The 16430-nt window shown below is 36.1% G+C and overlaps 1 protein-coding gene across 7 annotated transcripts in view; it reads left to right on the top strand.

The window, feature by feature from the left end:
• Positions 1-15508, top strand: part of LOC107689052 (C-Jun-amino-terminal kinase-interacting protein 3-like) — a 37840-nt gene extending 22332 nt beyond the window's left edge. For 4 of the 7 annotated variants that reach the window (XM_016486928.1, XM_016486925.1, XM_016486927.1 and 1 more), the window contains 20 exons: positions 604-752; positions 2345-2401; positions 2597-2767; positions 3883-4042; positions 5010-5060; positions 7023-7109; positions 7186-7338; positions 9972-10137; positions 10243-10437; positions 10513-10669; positions 10872-10991; positions 11105-11185; positions 11772-11839; positions 11961-12109; positions 12194-12365; positions 12734-12847; positions 13340-13378; positions 13928-14089; positions 14232-14378; positions 14462-15508. In XM_016486928.1, coding sequence (XP_016342414.1) covers positions 604-752; positions 2345-2401; positions 2597-2767; positions 3883-4042; positions 5010-5060; positions 7023-7109; positions 7186-7338; positions 9972-10137; positions 10243-10437; positions 10513-10669; positions 10872-10991; positions 11105-11185; positions 11772-11839; positions 11961-12109; positions 12194-12365; positions 12734-12847; positions 13340-13378; positions 13928-14089; positions 14232-14378; positions 14462-14580 — 2517 coding nt within the window. In that variant the 3' untranslated portion in view covers positions 14581-15508. The remainder of the gene's footprint in view (positions 1-603; positions 753-2344; positions 2402-2596; positions 2768-3882; positions 4043-5009; positions 5061-7022; positions 7110-7185; positions 7339-9971; positions 10138-10242; positions 10438-10512; positions 10670-10871; positions 10992-11104; positions 11186-11771; positions 11840-11960; positions 12110-12193; positions 12366-12733; positions 12848-13339; positions 13379-13927; positions 14090-14231; positions 14379-14461) is intronic. The other 3 variants (XM_016486929.1, XM_016486931.1, XM_016486930.1) reach the window with 3 other exon arrangements.
• The last annotated feature ends 922 nt before the right edge of the window (positions 15509-16430 follow it).

Here is a 16430-nt window from a genome sequence, read left to right as displayed (position 1 = left end):
ACATAACTGAGCGAATGACACTTAATGACAGTTGTCATAAACATGCATAAAAAACCTTAATATTCATGACATGTGTCATGTCATGATTATGTAGGTGTCATGTCATGATTATGAAGGTGTCATGTCAGTCTTATGCACACCCCTTCAAGTAAAGTGTAACCGAATCTCAACAGCCATTCACTGACATTATAAAGCTTGGAAGAGACAGGACCTTTTTTAATATAACTCCGATTGTACAGTATTTGTCTGAAAGAAGAAAGTCATATACACCTAGATGAGTAAATCATGGGGTAATTTTCATTTTTGGGTGAACTATCCCTTTAAATGAGATTTTTAAAGTGTAACATTAAATCAAGTTGTAAACACAGTCAGTGGTTAGACATGAGAAACTTTATTACCAATCAATTCTACAGGCCTTGCTTTGTTATGCTCTAACAGTTTTTAATTAAAATGCTATGCGCAGTGAACCTTTAACCTTCTCACAATGTTTTAGTAACCTTATATTTGATGCTGTGAAATGCTGAAGGCCTGATGCACTAACCTTCGCTTCACTGCTGCCGTGTTTTGTGGTGCTGCTCTGTTCTGTGTGGCTCTGTGGTGCAGTACTCATCTCCACTGCAGGACGATGTGGCCATGACGCAGAGACGACGGTTCACACGTGTAGAGATGGCCCGTGTGCTGATGGAGCGCAACCAGTACAAGGAAAGACTGATGGAGCTTCAGGAAGCTGTGCGCTGGACCGAGATGATCAGGTGAGGGAGAAGCAGCCATAAACATAAAATCTCACATCCAAATCAACTCTGATTCAGACACTACTTTTATCTGGCATCAAAGCGTGTAAACAAAATCTCAGACATTTGCACATCTAAATGACTTTATCAATACAATACTCATAAAAACCTGGTCGATAGGGGAGGACAAACGCACGAATGCATTGTAATGTAACATAAAATGTTACAAAACACTCTAATGTACATAAATGATAACATGCACAACACAACTGATAATAATGTTTCCCAAATGCCAAATCAGTATTAGAATGATTTCTGACGGATCATGTGACACTGAAGACTGGAGTAATGACTGCTGTAAATTCAGCTTTGACGTCACGGGAATAAGTTATTTTAAATTGTAATAATATTTCACAATATTACTGTTTTAATGTGTTTTTGATCAAATAAATGCAGCCTTTTGATTGGTAGTGTAAATAAAAACAAAACACTATTATTAATAATAATAAACACCTCTCTGTTTATCAATTTTCACTGGCTACCAGTAGCTGCTCGCATAAAATTCAAGGCATTAATGTTTGCCTACAAAACCACCACTAGCTCTGCACCCCTTTACCTAAATGTATTACTTCAGACTTATGTGCCTCTAGAGCAGGGGTGTCCAAACTCGGTCTTGGAGGGCCGGTGTCCTGAAGAGTTTAGCTCCAACCCCAATTAAACACACCTGAACCAGCTAATCAAGCTCTTACTAGGCATACTAGAAACTTAAAGGCAGGTGTGTTGAGGCAAGTTGGAGCTAAACTCTGCAGGACACCGGCCCTCCAGGACCGAGTTTGGGCAGTCCTGAATGAAGTGAACGTCGCTTTATTGTTCATCCCAAAGAGGCACAAAATCACTTTCTCAGACTTTTAAATTAACTGTTCCCTCCTGGTGGAATGACCTGCCCAACTCAGTCCATCTTCAAGAATCGGCTAAAAACACATCTCTTCCATCTTTATTTGACCCTCTAACTCAAGCACTCTCTATTCTAATTCTATTCTTAAAAAAAAAAAAGTGCCCCTTTTAGACTTGCACTCTATTCATTTAGTAACTGCTTGTTTTCTTAAAAAAAAAAAAACACACTAGCTTCTCTAATCTTTTTGTATTCTATCTATTTGTTTTATTTTTATTTATTATACAATTAACAAAAGCACAAAAAGGGTCTCTAACACTAGCATGCTCTATTCTTTTTCTATTCTGTTTTCTTTTTATTTATTATATAATTTAAAAAAACAACACCAACAAAAAACCCTTGCTACATGTACTGCGTTAAGCTAACTGAGACCTTTTTTTACAATAATTTACTTTAAGAGTACATGTATTTTCTTGTTGAGTACTGTATTAATTGTAGCTGTAAGTTACATGTTAATTTATACTTTTTAGTTCCAAATTTTTTTTACAGTAAAATTATATATAATGCTATTTCAAAAGATTTACAATTCTCAACGCTATATATACGGTAACGTACGGTTAGCCAATAAACAGGTTTTCACTCAAGCATTTTTACAGTCTTATGTAAAAACTTATTTTACAGTGCAGGCTTCATTTTCACTTTGTCTATTTCACTTCCACAGGGCATCTCGAGAGAGTCCTCCTCTACCAGAGAAAAAGAAGTCCATAATCTGGCAGTTGTGAGTATTCCAGCAGGTTTAGACATTTTGTTTTTGTTTTTATCTCTTAAATCAGTATGTAAGAAAGGGGAATGATTTGACACAGCTGAAATGTCTTAATGATGTTCAAGTAGTTTTATTACTAATTTTATAATTTACATTTTACCTGTTTTTCTATTCCTTTACCTGCTCACTTTGCTCTGTGTCTTTCTCCAGCTTTGCACGCCTTTTTAGTTCATCTGCGAGCCCTCCTCCAGTGAAACGGCTGTACACCAGTGTCAACATTCACTACAAGTCTCCCTCTCCTGCTGGCTACAACCAGAGACGCTCCCAAACCATGTGCCAGATCTCCACCTCCAGCTGCATACTGGAGTTCATGCCTGAAGAGTGAGAGGAAACATGCATACCTGACTGTGTCTTTGTCCCATCTGTCCTCACATCCTCATCCACACATTGTAGCTGTCTGTTTGTCCTCCCTCTTCCTCTGTCCCCCATGTCTGTTCTCTCTCTTTCTGTTGCTCAGGCAAGCTGACTCCTGCTAAATGCTGTGTGCTAATGCTGCATTTGACTGTTAGCTGTTGCACACTCCCTCACACGTTTACTTGGGTTATCCAAGGAAATAGCATAGGCTTCTATTGCTTTAAATAAAACTAATAATAAAAACTATAGACTAATTCTAACATTATCTCTAAAAGAAAACCTGCATTTTTAGAATTTTTAGCATTTATTTAATACTTAATTTAGGTTGTGGGGTTTAGTTCTCAGGGAACATGCATAATGATAACTGTATTATTTTTAGACAAAGCCATAACATTTTTATTTTAGTATTATTCATAAATGGTTATAATATTTATTTATATTTTTAATTAGCTTTTATTTTTATATTTTCAGGTTTCATTTTAGTTTTGCTTTATATTTCTTTTTTGGTTAAATCATTTTAATTTTACCTTTAGTTTTTGTAATTTTAGTACTTCCACTTATTTTATTTCAGTTAGTTGCAGAGGCAACATTTCTAATTTTCATTTAAGTTTTTTTAGTTAGTTTTTTAAAGTTTTGTGTTTTTAAGTTATTTTTTATTTTTTTAGGTTTTTCATTTTATTTTATTTCAGCTTTTTCAATTAACGAAAATTATTAGTTTTAGTAAAGTTTAGTTTATTTATAAAAATTAGTTTACTTTTAGTAAAGAATAGTAACACTGCTGCCAAATGAATAAATGTAAATGTTTTATGCATTCATTGTTTTATTCGTCAGAACATTTTTACACATTAACATTTTAAAACATCAGATCACATCAACATATGCATATCAAATATTATTTTTTTAAGCCTGCTTCCCTCGCACTCCATTAGCATTAAATAGCACCTGCCAAATGCATAAATGTAAATGAAATATAACACATGACACAGTGTGTCTGGCATTTCTTTTTGGCCTGGGCTGGCTGGCTGGCTGGTTCTCTCGCTCTTTCGCTGACTGCTCCCTCTCTCTTTCTCTTCGCCCTGTAGACTGCCCAGTAATGGTGTTGCGTCTCTCCTCAGCGATTCTGCGCTCTGTACACGCAGAGAGCAGCGTCGAGAGCAGTACCGGCAGGTGCGCGAGCACATGCGCCGGAAGGACGGCCCCATGCAGACCTGTGGCTGGAGTGTCCCGTCCCGATTGAAACAGGTATCTGCCCTTATGTTGACCCTTGACCCTTGAACTCTTAAGATTTTTATATCCACCTAAAAAAGTGGCCTGAAGTGGCTCTGTTTTGTCAGGAAGTCAAATAGAAGAGAAAAAATAAAGTAAATATGGACCCAAATGCACCAAGTATAAAGCATACAGTATAAACTTTTTATAAATTATTATAAAAGACAGACATTTGGAATGTTGCCTTGGCAACTAACTGAAATAAAATAATTTTAAATAAATAAGCTGAAGCACTAAAATGAATTTAAAAACATAAAATAAATTAAAGGTAAATATGAAAATTAGAATTTTTCAAATAAAATAACAAAAACACAACAAAATTTAAACTTAAGCGAAAATGAAAATTGAAAAAAAGAAAAAAAAGAAAACTGAAATATCCAAAATATTAATAAATACTCTAATAGTATGTACTATGCTGAACAATGAATTGTTTTGCAATTGTGTTTGCACTGTGATTTGTTAATTTTTATCAGTGAATTGTTTATTTACATGAACCGTGCAACTATTTTGCTAAAATAGTTTAGGCTTCCCAACACTATATAAGAGAGACAGAAAAGTGAATGTTTGCTTACTATCTGTGCTCATTTTGCTGTAAAGCTGCAGACAGTAAAATGTGAAGAAAAATACAACGCGTTTAGCGTTTTGTCCTGCTAACAACTTGGCACCTCTTTTAACTATTACAAATGGTTTAACATGTTCGGTGCCACATCATCCATCTGAATTCTCGCGTGTGTGACACAGCAGCATAGCCATGACTGTGTGCTTGTTGCCATTGTCTTAGTAATGGCACTGGTTAGTCTGGAATTGTTTTTGTGTTTTGTTTTATGGGACTAGTTAACTAGTCCACGTTGTGCTGGTTTCTGGAGTGGCAACAGTGTTAGGGTTGCCACGGTGACCGTGTGTTTGTCAGGGTTGCCGTGGCTCTAACTGTGATCTCCCACAGAACGGCTCCCAGGCGGACAGTGCTCAAGATGCCACAGCGAAGAGGACGCAGGCAAGTCCGAGCGGCAGAGGACCAGCATGCACCTCTCCCACCCTGTCCCTTTAAATCCCGGCCCTAACCCGACTCAGCCTCAGTCAGCAAATCATAGAGCGTAGACGCAGCAGAAAACTGATATAGCAGAAAATAACGTCTTTGCTACGTTGAGTATATCTTTAGGAATGAAACCTCTGGTATTTATACAGTAGCTGTCGTCATGCTTTCCGATTGTTTTGCTAACACTATCAACTTACAATATTTACTGCATTTTAGACATTTTGCTGATTTTACAGTCACATACAACCTAGACAGACATAACTGTGCCAGTCATCATAATTTATAAGTCAGCATTATTGCAAGACAACCTAAAATGTAAATGTAGTACCATGTATTAATTTGTAATTCAAATACAGTGGTCCGTGAATATGGTAATCATTCAGCATTTGATATGCAGTAGTATATTGGAGTAGTAAATACCATAGTATTACCATCTGATACCACTGTTGTACCATGGTATCGCCAAAGTACTGTTTTGTAAGAGTACCTTTGGATTTGACTAAATAAGACAAAACCTTTTTATAATATTACTATATTGAAATATAGTGAAAAGGCCACCTTTCTGCTAAATTTAACTTTATTTAGATTTTTAATAATGTTACATTCAATTATGTAAAAAAAAATTAACTAGCTATATGTTAACTAATTAACTGAAATTTAAAAAGCTCATATATGTCATATGTTATGATTTCTTGTAATAGGCAATAGGTTTAAAATATATATTTCTTTCCGTTCAATAATATCGTAATATTTTACATATTAATAAAGTCAGCAATTCAATGGCCATAATTGATTACTATTACAATTTAATTTAAATAGTTTGGTCCCTTGTGAAAAAGTATATTTAAAAAAATAAATAAAAACTGTACTTACAGATGATATAATATTCACAATTTAAAAAAGGCTACTTAGGTGTAATAGTGTACTTAATAAAGAGAGAACACTGTTTCTTGGCACACTTAAGTACTCTTTTAAAAGTTTTACTTTAAAGTACATTTTAAATCATTTTAATAATCTTTTTGTGCTTTAAAGACATACACTTATTTTGACTGTGTACTATAGCACATGTGAAGTACTTGATTATAATTCTAACTGTAGTGTGTTATTCAGTATTACATTTCATGTTAATATATTTTAAATGTACTAAATGGCAACTTCATCATTACAAATGTGAAATTGCAAATATATTTAAATACATGACACAGGTTTCAGTAGAAATTATATTTAAGCATATTTAACATTTAGTTTATAGTTTGCCATACCTGCTTGTCAGTACGTTTGGCAGAATAGTTTAACCATATTTCAAAATCAATAAAAGGTATGAATTAAAAATATGCTAAAGTGTAATTCTTTTTCACAAGGGTTGCCTTTTTAAAGATAATAAAGATAAATGGTTATTCTGATCTAGTATGTAAGCAGAGTTTAGTTGAACAGGTAACAACAGTTTCAAACAAATTCCATATGTCTAAAATGTAACGAAAGCTCATTTTGATACAATCACATTCCAATATTTAATAATATACAGAGAACATAGTCTTAGATGAAAGAACATTAATTCAGATGGTAAGAAAGTCTATTTTGTCAGTGTTGTGTAACATGATATGCTCGTCTATCAAACCTTCCTCCATCTTAGAAACACTTGATCATGATTTGCTGCTCTCTCTGTCTCTCGGTGGCATTTGCTGACTATACAGTAGATTGACTGTCATTGCGTCTGCCTAGTAACCCTCTAACAGAATTTGATCTGCTGCTCTGGTTTGCTGTTCTTGGTTTCCCCTTTCTCTGTCTGCCCTGGATCAAGGCAATCTTAACCAAGGCATGATGGGAGCTCTGAGTATGGCATTTTCTGCTTGTAGTGTGTGGCAGTGATCTTACTGACAAAGGCCTTGTGAACAACACTGTCTTCCTGTGTCCTCACAGGCCAATGAGAAAGAGGATAATCGCGTGAAAAATGTCCCTGTGCCAGTTTACTGCCGTCCTCTAGTGGAGAAAGAGCCCAACAGGAAGGTATAAGATACACACATGCTTAAAGGCTATTTGTTTTGAGGGTTTGAAGTTATGAACTCAGACTCTTGTTCTTCAGCTATGGTGTGCTGCTGGTGTGGATCTCACTGGCTGGAAGACACCCAATCAGGAGACTGCAGCTGTGAAGCTGTCCAATGGCTCAGATCCTTTGACTGCTGAAGATGAAGGCGGAGACAGCAAGAGTGAGCAGAGCTCACCAGAGAAAAAGAAGGTAAACGGCCTTTAAAAAAAATAAAACACATGAAATAAATACATTTAAAGAAAATAAACCTACACTTTTGGAAGAGATGTTCAAAATAAACAGAAAAATTGGGATCCGTAAGCAAAAAAAAAGCGACAGTAAAAACATTTATAATGTCACAAATATTTTAATTAAAAAATGCAGTTATTTTGAGCTTTCTATTCATCAAAGAATCATGAAAAAAAGTAACAAACTCCACAAAAAATAATAAGCGTCAACATTTTAACATTGATAATAATAAGAAATGTAATAATAAGTAATGACTGCTGAAGCTTCTTAACTGTTTTAAATGAATTTAAAACCTCTTAAATCAATTTTTAAATAATTTTCAAACATCATTACAAATGTGAAATTGCAAATATATTTAAATACATGACACAGGTTTCAGTAGAAATTATATTTAAGCATATTTAACATTTAGTTTATAGTTTGCCATACCTGCTTGTCAGTACGTTTGGCAGAATAGTTTAACCATATTTCAAAATCAATAAAAGGTATGAATTAAAAATATGCTAAAGTGTAATTCTTTTTCACAAGGGTTGCCTTTTTAAAGATAATAAAGATAAATGGTTATTCTGATCTAGTATGTAAGCAGAGTTTAGTTGAACAGGTAACAACAGTTTCAAACAAATTCCATATGTCTAAAATGTAACGAAAGCTCATTTTAATATAATCACAATTTAATATTTCATTGTATACAGGCAACATAGTCTTAGATGAAAGTAAATTAATTCAGATGGTAAGAAATACTGTCCTGTCAGTGTTGTGTAACATGATATATGCTGGTCCGTATCAAACCGTCCTCCATCTTAGAAACACTTGAATCATGATTTGCTGCTCTCTCTGTCTCTCGGTGGCATTTGCTGACTATACAGTAGATTGACTGTCATTGCGTCTGCCTAGTAACCCTCTAACAGAATTTGATCTGCTGCTCTGGTTTGCTGTTCTTGGTTTCCCCTTTCTCTGTCTGCCCTGGATCAAGGCAATCTTAACCAAGGCATGATGGGAGCTCTGAGTATGGCATTTTCTGCTTGTAGTGTGTGGCAGTGATCTTACTGACAAAGGCCTTGTGAACAACACTGTCTTCCTGTGTCCTCACAGGCCAATGAGAAAGAGGATAATCGCGTGAAAAATGTCCCTGTGCCAGTTTACTGCCGTCCTCTAGTGGAGAAAGAGCCCAACAGGAAGGTATAAGATACACACATGCTTAAAGGCTATTTGTTTTGAGGGTTTGAAGTTATGAACTCAGACTCTTGTTCTTCAGCTATGGTGTGCTGCTGGTGTGGATCTCACTGGCTGGAAGACACCCAATCAGGAGACTGCAGCTGTGAAGCTGTCCAATGGCTCAGATCCTTTGACTGCTGAAGATGAAGGCGGAGACAGCAAGAGTGAGCAGAGCTCACCAGAGAAAAAGAAGGTAAACGGCCTTTAAAAAAAATAAAACACATGAAATAAATACATTTAAAGAAAATAAACCTACACTTTTGGAAGAGATGTTCAAAATAAACAGAAAAATTGGGATCCGTAAGCAAAAAAAAAGCGACAGTAAAAACATTTATAATGTCACAAATATTTTAATTAAAAAATGCAGTTATTTTGAGCTTTCTATTCATCAAAGAATCATGAAAAAAAGTAACAAACTCCACAAAAAATAATAAGCGTCAACATTTTAACATTGATAATAATAAGAAATGTAATAATAAGTAATGACTGCTGAAGCTTCTTAACTGTTTTAAATGAATTTAAAACCTCTTAAATCAATTTTTAAATAATTTTCAAAGTTTTTAAATTCCTTGTTTTATTGTTGTGATTATTTGTTTATTATTATTTTCTTTTCTTTTATGTAAAGCACTTTGAATTACCATTGTGTATGAAATGTGCTATATAAATAAACTTGCCTTGCCTTGAAAATTCAGCTTTACCTTCACAGAAATAAATGTTATTTTAAAATATATTACAACAGATAACAGATCTTTTAAATTGTAATAATATTTCACAATTTTACTGTTTTTTTTTTTTTTTTTAAGTGAAATAAATGCAGCCTTGGTGAGCATAAGAGACGTCTCTGAGAAATGTAAAAAAATCTTACTGACTCCAAACCTTTGAAGAGTAGTGTAAATACACAAACACAGTGGGTTCAGAAAGTCTGAGACCACATCAAACATTTAATTTCAATTCAATTTAAACCTGGAAAAAAAGCAGAAAGTTAGTAGAGAATGTAAAAGTAAAGAATGTAAAGAAATTCAAATAAGCAAATGTGTGACATTGATTAAAGCAGAAGGGAGACAAACCACAAATTTTCAAATTTATGCAAATTTTTTAGGTAAATTTTTCACTCAATTTGCCTTGCTTATAATAACATTTTAGTCAATTTTATTACTTTTTAAAATCTAAAATTGAATATAATATTTTTTTTTTATTTGCTAGTCACTAGCTCAGAAGGGGTCATAGACTTTTGGACCTCACTGTACATCTTTTACATTTTACTGCCGTTGCTTCCCTTTCTTTCTTTAAGTAAATAAATGCTGGAAGTGAATTTCAAACATCAGAGTTCTAAATTGAATTAGCTAGAGTCTAAACATTGGTATTTCTCCCTCTTTTAGCCTAAAGAACTGCATGAGACTGACTCCATGAGCAGCCGCGTGTGGATTCTGACCAGCACTCATTCAGCCAGTAAAGTGGTGATTATCGACGCAAACCAGCCTTGCTCACTGGTCGACCAGTTTAATGTGTGTAATGCCCATGTGCTGTGCATCTCCAGTGTACCAGGTTTGTGTAGTGCTATATACAAATAACTACACTCTCAATTGTAACAGACACTGTAAAAGATGTGTTAACTGTCACTTGTGCTTTTTTGTGTGTGTATATGTGTAGCGGCCAGTGAGAGCGATTACCCAGCAGGTGAGATATTTCTGGAGCAGCAGGCTGGAGATGGGCCTTCCGAGGAGAAGGGTGGAGTGGAGGGCATGCTGGCGGGGATCACCATCGTGGGCTGTGCCACTAACTGCAGCGTAGTGCGCAGCAACTGCTCCTCTCGCACCGACACACCTGTGCAGGACCGAAGCCAAGGTCAGCAAACTGACTGAAAATGTATGTTAGGAATCTTTGAGACTGCATAGTGTTCATCATATGTTTCGTGTTTAGCTCCTACAGCTCCAGTGTGCAGAAGCTTGGCAGTGTCACAGTCTGCGGAGGAAGCCACAGAAGCCATTGAGGTGTCTGAGGAGGCAGGGCCTAATGAGAATGAGGACAGCACACTCGGACCTTTCACCGAGCATGTCTTTACTGACAACACACACAGGTACCTCACATATAGCCTACTAAACTAAAGTGCCTACCAAATGCTTTCATAAAGGTTTATGCACAAAAATTATACCGTTTTCTAAACCAATCCTGTTTTTCTCACTGCAAAAGGGTGGTTTTCTATTTGCTGAATACGTTAGGAAATGATTTAGGTATGTGTGCTGAATTTAAATGGTCTGCTCTGTGCGTTGTGCCATCAGTGAAGCAGGTGTGCCGAAGGAGCAAGTGACATCAGCCCCCACAGACTCGGAAGAGGCAGGAGACGACTGGGCAGGAACAAGTGCTGCCCCGACCATGTGGCTGGGAGCCCAAAATGGCTGGTTGGCATCACACCTTCAGTATCATTTTCACATTCTCAAGTCATAATTCCATCTCAAATATTATATGCACCATGTAAAATACTCTGTAAAGTCTCTGTAAACTCTGTCCACAGGCTTTATGTCCACTCTGCAGTGGCCAACTGGAAGAAATGCCTCCATTCAATCAAACTCAAAGACTCTGTACTGAGTTTGGTGTAAGTAAAATCCTAATGAAGTATGTACACTACCATTCAAAAGTTGGGGGTCGGTTTTTAATGTTTTTGAAAGAAGTCTCTTACGCTCACCAAGGCTGAATATATTTGACCAAAAATACAATAAAAACAGCGATATTGTATTTTTTTAAATAATTGTTTTTAATACATTTTAAAATTTACTTCTGTGGTGGCAAAGCTGAATTTCCAGCATCATTACTCTAGTCTTCAGTGTCACATGATCTTTCAGAATCATTCATTTGCTGCTCAAGAAATATTTCTTATTATCACACTTGAAAACAGTTTTACTGCTTAATATTCTTTTGTGTAAACCATGATATTTTGTCAGGATTCTTTGATAAATAGAAAGTTCAAAAGCATTTTTGACAGAAATATTTTGTAGTCTTTACTGTTACATTTGACCAATTGAATGCATCCTTGCCGAATAAAAGTAGTAATTTCTTTAAGAAAAAAAAAATTGTACTGACCCCAAACTTTTGAATGGTAGTGTATATAAAAAGACTGATAACAAGTAACACCAGTTATATGAAAAATACTAATAATTTCCAACTTTGACTCTGTGTTTTAGACATGTGAAAGGGAGAGTTTTGGTTGCGTTAGCTGATGGAACTCTTGCAATCTTCCACAGAGCTGAAGGTTTGCTTCATCTTTCTAATGTTAAACTTAAAATGGAAAAAAGTTATTTGTTAAAACAGTTTTGGTGTAAATATTTTTCATTCATGCATATTACAATAACAAATGTGAAATGTAAACACAGATGGACAATGGGATCTATCTAACTATCATCTAATGGATCTGGGAAGACCCCACCACTCCATCCGTTGCATGGCTGTGGTTCATGACAAAGTCTGGTGTGGAAACAAGAACAAGATCCATGTGATCCAGCCCAAGAGCATGCAGATTGAGGCCAGTCTCAGATAGTGAATGTTATGTCTTCATCATAATCTTTGTCTTGGGACTTGATTTGATGTTTCTCTCTCTTTCATATAGAAATCATTTGACGCTCACCCACGCAAGGAGAGCCAGGTGAGGCAGCTGGCATGGATTGGTGATGGTGTCTGGGTTTCAATCCGGTTGGATTCTACGCTCCGTTTGTACCACGCACTCACACATCAGCATCTGCAAGATGTGGATATCGAGCCTTATGTCAGCAAGATGCTGGGTAACACTTCTCACTTTGTTGCTGTGACTTCAACTCTTCTGATTTATAGCGTTCTGTGTAGAGATTAGTTTTGAATTGAGATTATATGTGCACTGTCTTAATTACCTCCTCATGCAGTTTTTTACTTAGATTTTATTTTATATTTTGTTTTATTTTACCAGATTTATAAAGCAATTTAACAGAAAATGTACACTAAAAAAAAAACAATTTTAAGTGTAATAAAATAAGATTTTTAAAATTTAAATGTGTTGTTAATTTATTGGTAATTATTCTATTTATTGATGGAATAATTTTGTGTAATATTTATCAAAGATCAGAAGTCGCAATATAAATGTTTTACGTTGTGCTATGTTGTCTGTGATTGACAGGTACAGGAAAGCTGGGCTTCTCTTTTGTCAGGATAACTGCGCTGCTGATTGGAGGAAACCGATTGTGGGTGGGGACTGGAAATGGTGTCATCATCTCAATCCCTCTGACTGAAAGTAAGTCTAAGGGGTATTTGTATGCACATAACACTTTATTGTTAACAAGGTCCTTGATCATCTGAACCATTTCCCTTACCCTTCACTGATCAACCAAAACATTTCTCCGTCATTGGTTTATGCTGGTTAGTGATACTTTTGGTGGTCAACCAGCTTGTTCTTGCTCATTCTGTAGCTGGCTGACCAATGAAGTCTTGCCGGTTAAGCTAGTTAAGAGGTTTGAATCTCACCATCCCTTGAGTTCATTGGGTTGCCACCACCCTGGGATTAACCTGCTAACTTTAATGTCATTATCCCAGATCATTAACCGCTAAGTCAACTTCCTTAATCCATTAATTGCCCAACAAACCCTGTGCCTCCTCTTGTCATCTCCTTTCTAGCTTTTCTCCTCTTCCTTTTTCTCTATTGTACCACTACCCTCTTTCGCTTTGTCTCATGAGTGTTGCTCTCTTGTCCTGCCTTGTTCCCCTTCCCACTTCCTCCTTCCTGTAGCCGTAGTGCTTCATCGAGGGCAGCTCCTCGGACTGAGGGGTAAGTGTGGAGTGTTACAACTGTCATTCTTATCATGTCACATCACACTTATTTTGGGTACTCCATGGTCTTCTTTCATTTATATTTCATTGTTTAATAAACTTTTTTTAAAAAGTGGTTTTAGCCTGTTTTGGTCATGGATAAATTACCTCTGTCCTACTATCCCCATTATTTTGTGTTCATTTTTTTCAATGTTATTTTGAGTGGAGTGGAGTCATACAAATCTACATATACATATTTATCAGAAAAATATCTTAACCTTGCAATAAAAATAAGTTTTTTCAACAATCTAAAAAAAGCAATAACTTCAGTCTTTTTTCATTCACTCCATCATTCAATAGATTAATTCATCTTCATTATGTTAACTGCGTTTCATTTTTTTTTTCATGTTGTGTCTTATTGAATATCTGTGGCTATTTTTGCATGCTTTGATCTCTTTATTACACTGTTTTTCTCTGCAGCAGTTTCATTTATTTAAGCACTGGCAGTCCCTGTGAGTTTCGGCCTTTGGTCGTTACTTTCTGATTGGTGGTTTCTGTTCTCTTGCAGCCAATAAGGTGTCACCCACATCATCGGGGGGCGTGATCCATGTATATGCAGATGACAGTAACTCTGAGAAGAGTAGCTTCATACCATACTGCTCTATGGCACAGGCTCAACTCTGTTTCCATGGACACAGAGATGCTGTCAAGTTCTTCGTGTCAGTGCCAGGTTAGTGTCAATTTTAAATATGTGAGGATTATATATATATATATAATTTTACATGTATTTTTAGACATATTTATAAAATATATTTTAGACATAATTATATAATATATAACAGTAACATGCATGCATCTCATGTTGTTTTCAGGCAATGTGTTGGCCACCCTGAATGGTAGCGTGTTGGACAGTCCATCAGAGTCTCAGGGGTCCTCAGCCCCGACAGACACAGAAGCACAGAGCGTTCAGAACGTGCTGGTGCTGAGTGGAGGAGAGGGTTATATTGACTTCCGTATCGGTGAGAAAAAATGAATAGACTAAATTAGCATGTTTGTTTGGTCATATAAGCATTAATAGCATTTACTCATTCTCTTTTCTCAGGTGATGGGGAAGATGAGACAGAGGAAGCAGATGGTGAAGCTCCTCAGATGAAGCCAGCGTTGTCTAAAGCAGAGAGGAGTCATATCATCGTCTGGCAGGTGTCTTATGGTCCGGAGTGACATGAACAGACGCCTCCTGCCTGTCCCCCTTTCCGCCCTATAAGTCCGCCCCCAAAGACGAAGTATGAATCCTTTCTGTAACTATGCGCCGAATTGTGTACCTAAGCTATGTACCTTCCACAGCCTTGTAACTACCCCTTTAAAGTCTTATATTCACCCCGTTAGCCTGTATTTTCCTACCCTCAATTATAACTACCTGTACGATCCTTCAATCCACCTTATAACATTCCCTTCCCAACAAAAACACACAAAGTTCAAGAACTTCCTGCATCTTATGACTGAATGGCAATTTTAAATGAAATATAAAGAGTTTAAATCCAGTACCAAACTACGTTCCTGAAAGAACTACCCAGTTTTTGCCAAAAACCCTGACCTTTATTTTTACAGTCCGTCAGCACACAGCTCACTGAATGACAGGAACTCATCATGAACTCAAGTGACTTCAGAGATGAGAGGATTCATTTTGGAAGAACCAGCTAGATGTGTAATGGAATACAAGAGGGAAAATGCAAACAAAACCTCAATATGTAAATACTGGAAAGCATCATGGACTGCAGAGAGAAATACGAGTGAATACTTGAGGATAATCAAATAAGTGGTCAGGATTTGTTGGCTAGCTAACACAATCCAAATATGTCCCAATGCCATTTCAGCTCATTATTAAGTAAATATGTTAAAGAATATTCAACAAAACTGATTTAAAAAGCTCAAAATCACTTCAACCATTTGCAGCTACCCATTTTTCAACCTCAGTGAGATGTGTGCTGACTAGCACTGCTAATTTCCCTTTGGGATTAAGAATGAGGTTAACAGCTAAACCGAAGCATTTGATTGGACGAGGTTTGGAAGAGATGGTCGTCCCAGTCGCTTTGTATGTAAATCATCACTCTGTGTTCTCTGTGTGGTTAAGTATTAAGAAATAAACATGTTTATGTGCTGAATACATCTGTCTTCAGCGCCATAATTTGTAGAAATGCTATCATAACTTAATGGTATTTTCCTTGAATTAGTAGGTAGAGCAATACGTTACACACATTTACACTTTATAGGAAAGGCAAGGTAAGGCAAGGCAAGTTTATTTATATAGCACATTTCATACACAATGGTAATTCAAAGTGCTTTACATAAAAGAAATGAAAAAATTTTTTTAAAAAATTATCACAACAATAAAACAAGGAATTTAAAACTTTGAAAATGATTTAAAAATTGATTTAAGAGGTTTAAAATGAATTTAAAACAGTTAAGAATAGAAAATGATTATACATAAAATATAGTGCAATCAGTTCGGACATTGCACAGTGTTCATTCAGTAAATGCACAGCTAAACAGATGAGTTTTGAGTCTGCATTTAAATGTGACTGTTTTAGCACATCTGATCTCTTCTGGAAGCTGATTCCAACTGCGGACTCCCCTTGTTTTGTGTGAACCCTTGGTATCTAAGTATGACCTGAACCATTTGATTACCATCCCAGAAAGCCCGACCCAGTTTTCCAGTCTCTCTAGAAGTATGTTATGATCGACCATGTCAAACGCAGCACTGAGATCTAGTAGTACCAGCACTGATATTTTGCCAGATTCAGAATTTAAGCGAATATCATTTATTATCTTAATGAGCGCTGTCTCTGTGCTGTGATGCGGTCGGAAACCAGATTGAAAATTGTCCAGGTATCCATTTGAGTTTAAGTATTTGTTCAGCTGATTAAAGACTACCTTTTCAATAATCTTGCCTATAAAAGGAAGATTTGATATTGGTCTATAGTTGCTCAATATGGTGTTATCAAGATTGCTCTTTTTCAGAAGGGGTTTAACAACTGCAGTTTTCAGGGAGTTTGGAAACGTCCCAGAAAGAA

This window comes from Sinocyclocheilus anshuiensis, unplaced genomic scaffold, assembly GCF_001515605.1.
Source record: "Sinocyclocheilus anshuiensis isolate Anshui unplaced genomic scaffold, SAMN03320099.WGS_v1.1 scaffold653, whole genome shotgun sequence".
In the NCBI taxonomy this organism is placed as follows: domain Eukaryota; kingdom Metazoa; phylum Chordata; class Actinopteri; order Cypriniformes; family Cyprinidae; genus Sinocyclocheilus; species Sinocyclocheilus anshuiensis.
This window is presented reverse-complemented; position numbering and strand designations above follow the sequence as displayed.